The sequence below is a fragment of the Spea bombifrons genome, chromosome 8 (assembly GCF_027358695.1).
Source record: "Spea bombifrons isolate aSpeBom1 chromosome 8, aSpeBom1.2.pri, whole genome shotgun sequence".
In the NCBI taxonomy this organism is placed as follows: domain Eukaryota; kingdom Metazoa; phylum Chordata; class Amphibia; order Anura; family Pelobatidae; genus Spea; species Spea bombifrons.
The window spans coordinates 29,179,716-29,189,753 of NC_071094.1; the positions used below are offsets into that span (position 1 = coordinate 29,179,716).

General features: G+C 39.9%; 1 protein-coding gene across 1 annotated transcript; it reads left to right on the forward strand.

The window, feature by feature from the left end:
* The first annotated feature begins 338 nt into the window (after positions 1-338).
* ZBTB33 (zinc finger and BTB domain containing 33) lies at positions 339-6,778 on the forward strand. The gene is made up of 2 exons (XM_053472669.1): positions 339-546; positions 4,706-6,778. The coding sequence occupies exon 2, from the start codon at positions 4,708-4,710 to the stop codon at positions 6,670-6,672; it is 1,965 nt and encodes a 654-aa protein (XP_053328644.1). The 5' UTR covers positions 339-546; positions 4,706-4,707; the 3' UTR covers positions 6,673-6,778.
* Positions 6,779-10,038: the final 3,260 nt, after the last annotated feature.

Below are 10,038 nucleotides of genomic sequence, written 5' to 3' on the forward strand. Positions count from 1 at the left end.
TTATAAGAAGCACAGCAGCCAATAGAATACATCTCAATGCATCAAGGGACGCTCACTCCATTTCTCCCTTTCTATGGTATTTGGGAACGTATTGCATTATGGGAATCCACTGTATAACAAAGGAAGCACGCTAATCTTTCATGAGCTTCTTTATAAATTCCGTTCTTCGACACAATACGCTTTAAAACAAAATACTCGTTTAACCGGTTAACCTCGTTTTAACGTAACTACTTCAAACGATGAAACTTTTTTTTGTGACAGTTGACAATAAAGTTTGTTGCAAAGGTGGACCATGCAGTTTTGGAAGCGAAAATGGGCGTTCCCGAAGGTAGCGTCTCGCGTTGTTTGGTGTCGACCCGCCTTCGTACGGAAACTGACGATCGTATCCGAAAAGTTCGTGGAACTCCTCGGGCGGAGTGGGTGGCCCTCTGCTGTTTGCTGTCTGCTATTACACGCGGCAAGCGGAGTTTGCAGGAGGATCTAGTGTTCGCCGCTTCATTCGTTGTCTGCGGAAGCCGAGGCACCGGGTGGCCCCGGGGACACCAGGTAAATTGCATATACTCAACGCGGTGTTTATTTGGGTGTGCTTAACTCCTGCTTCATCTGGGACGGGGCCTTTACCTCCCCCAGGAAAGGTTGCTACGCCAGGTAGCTTACCCCGGGCCTGTACGCGTCAGCGCAACCAGGAAGCCCGGTTCATTCTCCTTTTGTGATCCCCCCTGCTTCCGCCATCTTTAAATATCCATGTCAGGGAAACTGATGCTCGCTAGACGGTGTGCTCAGGCCATGAACCCTGGCTGTTATTGTTTGCAGCGTAGGAGAGGCCTTTTCTATGTGGCTGTTGGCTCGGTTGCTCCCTCTAGGCCTCGGTGGGATGGCAAGAGTAGGGCAATGAGATGAGTGGGCTCTGCGGTTATTACACACCTTATGCAGATCACGTGTCTTTTGTGATGAGTGGAGTTTGTGAAATGTCAGTAATACTTTTCATTGAAAGCATTGGTTGGGAATCTGCAGCGGGGCGATTCCAAGTCAATGTAATGAGATGGTGCTGATGCGATGCCGTATAGCATCTGGACATGAGGCATCATAACAAAGTCTTCAGAGAGTCGAATGGTGCGTGTGGACCTGGGCGTTGGAAGAATAATTGGCTGAGTTCACAGATTTGGGATCTGATTGCAGTAAAAGCCTCTGCAGTGCTGGCTCCTTAGGCATTTTGGGGAGGAGGTGATAGGCTGCATGTGCCAAAGAGACAGCACAATGAAGTCTTTTCTGACTTAAGGAGTTGGGTGGGCCCTGGGTTCTTTTTTGTTCAGCATTAATATGCTGGACAGATCCAAATGTTTCATCCATTGATGAAACATTACCTTTTTTTTCTTATTGTGGGTTTTTTTCCTGCTTAAGTGGGGATTTTATGCATATGCCAAACTATGATGTGAGATTGTGTACTTTTTGTCTCGCCAGCATCCCAGTGTTCTTTATTTCTAATAATCATTTTTTCTTTTCTCTGCAAATACTTTGACACCATTAGCCATCAACTCTTTAATAAGACAGATTTGGGTAACCGAGTAACAGTGTGTGTCATCTCATTGTTTTCACATGCAAGAGCTTAGCAATGGCTTTTAAAGGTAAATTAACAGCAAAACCGGTGAATATAATTGATAACCAGCATATCGCCCTAAAGGCAACTTTACTTTATGTCCTTGAATCAACTTCATTGGCATTTTACCAAGATTAGCCATTTAGGTTTAAAAAGTTTGGTTGTGAGTACATTCCGTGCATTGTTGCAAAATGATACAGAACCCATGGCAGGCGACACTATTGTTTACGGTAGCGTGGATACCACATCTCATCCCGTCCCATGTGTCTGTGGTACTGGGGGCTTCATTATCTAGTTCTTCTTCATCAGTATCCATTCACCCACAAACACATAGTCTTCCTTTGAAATGCTTCATGCTGATAATATTGACGTATTTCCCTTTTGATCCGGCATTCTCAGTCTGACGCAGCCAACTTTTTAATTAGTTGATTGATATATCGCTATCATATTCCATAGTGCTGCATGATACGTAATGCCTGACTGTATAGTTCTGATTATATGTGTATGAGGGTTGACATTATGCTCAAAGCAGTTACTGAAATGTTGTTTCAGTGTCTGTTCTGTTAATTACGAGGCGTAAGGCTATGACAGCGTATAGTTGACTTGTTAGCTAGTCATCGGATCGCCACAGAGCTGCATGGCCGCCGTTAATGCCTAGTAAGCTGAGCTTTATTTATTATACCCTTTGAATGTATGTATTGTAGGAAGCGCTAAATAAATAATGAGACTAATATCACATTGTTCACGTATCACCATGTAACCTTTCACTGATTCTGAAGAGCTTTGGGTTCCTATCTTTATATGGATGAGGTTATACGTAACTAGGGATACGGGCTAAATTTATTTAATTGTGCTGGGTGGCCTTAACTGATTTCCACCTGTTTGTAGAAATACATTCTTTTGCAACCTGAGCTTATAAACGTGGACCAATAACTAAAACCAGATTTACAAAGAAAAAATAAACAGGTGTCTGTATATTACCATCATAGTAGCTGATAATCATTCTGTGCTGCAAGTTAAGCCAGTTTTATTCTTTTGGTGTGTCTTACAGATGTATTCCTTCTAGAATATTCCTCACCACTACCCATCACAAGTCGCCATAAAGGACCCCAGCATGACGTCAATCTCACTATATATATATATATATATATATATATATATATGTATATATATATTACATACATACATACATACATTTACATGTTTCTAGGCAAGCCTAAGAGTATGAGAACAGATAAAGGTGATTGAGAAAGACACAAAGTGAGCAGAAAGCAGGTCAGATGCCGGCTCGTAAACATTACACTGTGGGAGGCGCAGCCGGCTTCTTCCTGAAACGCCACGCTAACTGTTTTAGTGCGCTTTGGGAATCGGTATAATTGGCCGTTATTGGAATATAATGAACCGAGTTGCAAGTAGCTTGAAATCTGATTGAATTTACGACCGATCTCTGAAAAAGAAAATACATACACCTTATTATTAGCTTTTATTTATTAAGCGCCAACGAATTATGCAGCGCTGTACAATTTAAATGGCGCAGTTAACACACATACGTAACAAATATACATTAACACATAGAGACACGCCAGGAGGTGAGAACCTTATGCTAAGATTGTGATGTAAGGGGATGCTTTACATCCGCTTAGTAAATGAACTGAAATCCACTGCTTTGGTGTGGAAAGTTTAGTCTATCATGGCTGTGTCGAAACTCTTTAATCTCGGTTTTAAGCATTAAGCGGGTCGGAGGAACTTACAGAGTTCCCACAAATCTTGACCTGGCGGTTGTGCTGCCGGGGCATTCTGTACATCTGTTTGCACGCGCTTTGCCTGTAATTAAAGGGGCTTTTCCAGTTCGACAAAACATTCGTTGAGCGCTTTAATACGCAATGAAAATTGACCATAACTTATCATTTCAGTTCCTGGGGTAACGGCCTATAAGTACCTGTTTTCATGTCGCGCGGCAAGCGTTTCCTTAAAAAAAAAAAAAACTTACGTGACTGTTTCTAGGAGGCATTTACAACTAAATGCAGAAATAAAATCAGAAGTGTTGCATTCAGGGAAGTTAGGGTAATAGTACATTTTTAACCCATACGGTGCCAACCAAGACAAAATAAAAGCCCATGTGCGCTTGCAACCGATCTATTGGTACATCAGCGTGTCAGCATGCAGGTATATAGTGATTAAAAGGACACCTTGGGGGCTACAGATCTCATGGTCCTGAGAACATCGTTGAGGGGTTAACCCGCAAGTTTTTATACCGCAGAAATAAGTGATATAATTCGTCAAGTTATATTTGATGTCTTAGTTGATTATAATATATATGTATATAGTTTATATGTAAATCTCCCATTTTCATTCCATTTATTATTAGATTGGCATGCATAGAGAATAAATCTATGAATATCTTAATGAACCAATGAATATTCACCCAGGTATAAAAAGGTGGCGTAACCCTACATCATCTACGGTACCAGTCTACCATTTGTTGGTAAAGTTAATATGAAAAACAATGTTTGACTTTACAGCTCATATAATATTTATGTATTAGGTTGGGCTCTGACTATAAAACAAGGAAAAAGGGAGAGAAGCTCTGGAGGTCCATTCAAAGGTTTAAAATGCAATCGGGGGGGATTTCATAACTTTTTTTTTTTTCCCCCCCTTTACCAATAAATGTAAAAAGCAAAATGACTATAATAATTTAACACAGAGAACTTATACATGACAACTAATAATAATACTGTTCTAGCTTTTTGAGGAAAGGGGGGGATATAAAGAGTTGTTATTGTATATCGGTTCTAGGTTGGTCAACCAGAAACCACAACTAATACAATGCGGGCATGGGCACCGGTGTTACAAAAACACAAGTGTGCCTCCCCTATATCTAACAAACAAGTGTTTCTTTCCTTTTAATCAAATCATTACTGCCACGTTGTTGGGCAGACTGGAAGGGCCGAATGCTTCTTACCTGCCGTCGCTTTCTATGTTTCTATTAATGAATTGTTACTTACGATGCAGTTTAGATTGCAGCTTTTCTATCAGTTTCTGATCAGCTGATGTTGCCGGTACCATTATTTCATGTAGACTGAAACGGTGTTCTTTGTTTACTTGCAGGCATGGAGGGGAAAAAAGTGATTACGGCAACAGATACCCAATACTCCGGTAGCCTGCTCGAAACTTTAAATTACCAACGTATGCAGGGACTCTTCTGCGATGTAACTGTCATTGTTGAAGATCGGAAATTTAGAGCTCATAAAAATATACTTTCTGCCTGTAGCACTTATTTCCACCAGCTTTTCTGTGTTGCTGGTCAGGTCGTTGAACTAAATTTTGTCAGGGCGGACATATTTGCAGAAATCCTTAACTATATTTACAGTGCAAAAATTGTTCGCGTAAAGTGCGATATGTTGGAGGAGCTGATTAAATCCGGAAAGCTACTGGGAGTCCCATTTATTGCGGAGCTTGGGCTCACACTGTCACATGTTAAAAGCATGACTGACGGAGTTAAAGATGGCAGCGCCGATACACAGTCTGACGCCGATGGAAAGTTGTGTGAACCGAAAAAAAACGGAGGCAGTTCATCAAGAAGCTCACTGGCAAATCAAGGTGTAGATGGTGGTGACATGCCTATAATTTCAGAAGCATTTTCTTTATCTGGAGATAAGTATAAGGAGAAGAAAAACGTATCTGAAGATGAAGATTCAGATGATGATGTGATCTTCTGCTCAGAGATAGTGAGTGCTAAGCAGGCAGCTCTTGAGAAAAAAGAAGCTGCACAGAGTATAGCATCTCCATCTAGTGACCAGTCCCAAGATTCAAAAACACCATCATCTGACCAAGCACAATTAATACAGAACACTAAACCTGTAAACCAGATCATTATTACACCCACAGGGACACCTCAAAAGCCTGCTGCCTCTGGTAATACAACTTCAAGTCCGCAGCCATCCAGTGGATCTCAGTCCGGTACGGCTGATCCAAACCAGGCTCCCCTTAACTCTTCTCCTACTGCGACAACCTCTGCCAGCTCAACTGTTCCAAAGCCACAACAAAGTGTTAAGATCCTGCCTAAAACAGAAGAAACTCTTGATGGCAATGGCATCGTTAGTCCTGTGTCTTCTGCCACACAGAAAAACATGTCCTTTGATGGCTCTGGAGTGCAAAAGAAACACGTTGTGACCTTCACACAAGAATCGTCTTCAAAGCCTGGTGAATTCAAAATAAAAATTTCAGATGTCGTCACCGGAAGTAACAAGGACTCTCACAGAGAATCTGAGCCGAGGCATATTCTGGATGGTAAAAAAATAATAACTTTAGATACGCCCCCTGAAATTGAAGGATTATCCACAGGATGTAAGGTATATGCAAATATAGGGGAGGATACTTACGACATTGTGATTCCTATTAAGGATGATCCTGAAGAAGGGTTATCCAAACTTGAAGATGATGATGATGATGATGGATTCCCAAATCGAAAACGAATGAAACTGAAACATGATGATCACTACGAGCTTATAGTGGATGGTAGAGTGTATTACATTTGTATTGTGTGCAAGCGATCCTATGTATGTCTGACCAGCTTACGACGGCATTTTAATGTCCATTCCTGGGAGAAAAAATACCCTTGTCGCTATTGTGAGCGAGTGTTCCCTCTTGCAGAGTATCGCACAAAACACGAGATTCATCATACTGGGGAGAGAAGATACCAGTGCTTGACTTGTGGAAGTTCTTTTATAAACTATCAGGTTATGGCTTCACATATTAGATCTGCTCACAATCTGGACCCTTCTAGAGATCCAAAGATTTATCGGCTCAATCCATGTAAGACATTGCAGATCAGGCAATATGGATGCATAGGAGATCCTTCACAAAATAGCCCCGTAATCAATGATGGTGGAATTGTGTATGATATCGACCCAGATAAACCCGAACCAGCATCTGAAGAGAACAACACTAACTCTTCACCAAAGCCAGTTAACTGGGACGATATATTTCTTCAGCAGAGCAATGAGAACATGTTTAAGCCAAATGCGTCTGACGGCAGTACTGAATTTGAATTTGTAATACCAGAATCTTACTGAAGGTTTGGGCAAGCTTAAATAGTGTACAATAAGACCATAGAAAACTTTCAGGTGACCTGCTTTCAGATTTGTTGTTTTAAAGCATACCATTACTGCATCCTAATAAGTATCAGTAGAATTTTTGTGGGTTTCTTTTGGGAGGGGGCATCCTAATATGCATAGTTTATAGCAGCACCCTGAAAGTAGGGAAACGTATTACTATTTACTTGAACGTCCGGAGGAGCAGGATTTTCGAGGAGGACTGGTGCAGTTGGGTTTAGATCTTTGTCCCTTTTTTCATTTTAAAGAAGACACAAGCCTTTTTACAGATTGAGCGCACATCCTTCGGTATGCTTTAGCTTGTAACAATAGGCTCTTTCCTGTATTTATGGATTGGAGATACTGTATGCTCGCACTTTATAGCTAACATTGGTTTGTCATTGGACATCTATTTCAAAAATCTTGGTAACGTAGACTTGTAAAACAATTTACACCACGGTCTGATTTCTATCACACAGTTTGTAGAACAGCAAATTACAATTATTTGTTATACTGCAGAGGTCCGGTATCGAAGTAAGAAAGCGGGTCCCAACTCCTAAAACAGAGTATAACCATGAATGATACCGGTTAATATTTTCGATGTGTTTACACGTTCTAATACCATTGGAAATCTGAAGGGTGCCATACGTATGAGCTAATTGTGCGCCCAGACTTTATGATGATAATGACTTTGAAAAGTTTCCTTTTCTGTATGTAATTTTAATGATGAACGTGTGTAATTAAGCAGTCCATGACATTAACTTACCAAAACTCTTCTGGTTAAATATAATGGCTGGCAAAGTTCACAATACCCTTAAAAAAAATCAGTGAAAAGTGACGCCTGCTGATATTTCTGTAGCTACTACTGAAAAATCTACAGTATTACTAAAGACATTTTCTTAATGACTTTTTTTTTTTTTTTAATATAGATGGGGGGTTCTAGGGATTTTTTCCCCCTTTATCTTTTGCATCTCTACCCCATTGCACATTGGTAGCGGTTAGATATCCCAGGCTCTTAAAACTCTTAAGTAGTTCAGCATTCCTTATAGTAACGCAACGTAAATGATGGCTGCAATGTAAGTAGAATCATGGGGGTCGTTATGCTTAGTAACGTAGGTTAATTAGAATGGAATTATTTTCCCGTACCTTCATTTAAAGACAATTGAGACAACATCTTTAAGGCTGTGCTATTAGTATGTGTTGATACTGGCTTGTTGTACATGGATCCGCAAAAGACCCACAAATAGAGAATATTGTTGTCTTTATGTAATAGCTTTTAATTAGACAGATAAGCAACATATCTTAAATAAAAAGGCATGGGAGGACGGGAATACCGTGGACCTAATATCAATGGAATAAATCGACGGAGAGAGTGGTTTTGTTCGGTTACGGGGCCTGTTTTTGCCGAAATTATACTACGTTGAGGAATTGACAATAGTAAACAAGCAAAACCAAGTGTCTAGCCCCAGAGGATTTATTAGCTGGAAAGGTAAAGAAAATCCTTAAGTCTACTCCGTCACACGTTCTTTTATACATCTCATACACTGAATTCATATGCGACTGTAGTTTGGCACTGTACTTATTAAACACGTGTTAACTATTGCTAGGACAGAAATATGTTCTGAGCATTAACCCCCCCAACACACAGTCAACTGATACAGTCCTGAATTTGTGAATCTGGAAGCAAACCACAAAAAACATATTTGCCAACAGACCAGGCAGTGGATGTAGCCGCTCTAACTTTTTTTCCATTCATTTTTCATTTATTTTTTTATGCTGGAAACGCTTTGCTCTGCATGACTTATGTACCATAATGGCCCAGAAAGAGTTAACGCAGAAAGCATTTACCATAAACGTACAAAGGATGTTACATCTTTAACTATTGCTGGACTAAACTTGCAAAGCATTGTTCTGGTAAGTGACATGGCCTTTCTTGCAGTGTCTACATTTTTGGCTGTCGCACTTATTACACGTTAATAATTTTTAGAAAATAAATACTGCTGTACACTGTGTAAATCTATTGAAAGCCAATTGCGAGTAAAGTAAATGCAGCCGGATCTCCGTTAACCATTGCACAATCCTTTTTTTTTTTTTTAACTTCACTACTTGAAAAGCTTACATTGCAACAAAACCGGATTTTAAATAAATTCAAAGACAGGTCAACCAAATGGTTTTAACAAACACTGCTGTCCATACCATTTCCCAGCATAGCATTCCCATGTCATTGTCGGCAAGCCTAGTTACTAATAATTTTGTTGTTACCTATTCTGGAATTAAAGTGTCAGCTGTATGTACAGCAATAGAAAATTGGATTTTATGACTCTTAACCTCTAACCTGTCTTACTCTCTTCGCAGTTCATTTGTACCAATAACGTTGTGCGTGTATATATATTTGTACAGCTTTTCCTTGACTTTTTTTTCTTTTTTTTTCTTTAAATCGTGTGCTACTTTTCACTAATACTTGAGCCTTCAGCCTTTAGGGCTTTCTACAGCAAACCAATAAATTTTTTTCAGTCTCAAAATATGAAGCATTGGCTTACTTACAATGTGTTTTAGCCTTGGGTTCATTTTAATTGCTGACTTTCTCTGCAATTAGTAGGGTCGGTCAACGGCACTAATGGATATAAAACCGTGGCTCTTCATGGGTGTTTGAACATGATGGAATGTGTGGTTTACCAAAGATGAGGTACCCTGAAATGAGTTGTCGCTCTTGGTTTTCTTATCTTTGAGTTTAAGAGGAGACTCCAATGTTTTATATAGCGCCAACAAATTCCGTAGCGCTGTACAATGGGTAGACAGGACATAACAAGTAGTATGTAACATAACAAATTGACTAACAGAGACAACAGGTGAGGAGGGCCCTGCTCAAACGAGCTTACTGGTAGTTACATGCCTGGTGATGTCATAAAGTAAGTTCTCAAGATGTTTGTAAATATCAAATTTTAGATTTTTGAACATTAAGTGTGCACAGCGTATTTGAAAAGCCTCTGAATGCCTCATCTTTCTGGAACTGTACAGAATTCTCACTCCTACCCAAAAAGATCAGGTTATTCTCCTGTCATGCGGAAAACATTCACAGATCACCAGAACATCTTATACTTTTAAGGAGACTTACAGAAGCTATTTTTCTCGTGTGCGTTGTTGGGAGAGCAGTGCTTGCAATTTTCAAAGCAAAGAGCGGAGTAGACTGTGAAAAGGTTGATATTTCAGCCGTTCTACTCTCACTGTATATTTTGCATTTGGATTATCAGGTGTTGTTTGTTCCCTATGAAACCTATTTTTTTACACTACAGTGTTGTAGTCAATAAGGTACCGTAGCATTAAAGATAACTGTGTTTTATTATATAT

Bases quoted from the DNA above. Each gene is read 5' to 3' on its own strand.
- ZBTB33 (XM_053472669.1), top strand. From the start codon at position 4,708: ATGGAGGGGAAAAAAGTGATTACGGCAACAGATACCCAATACTCCGGT.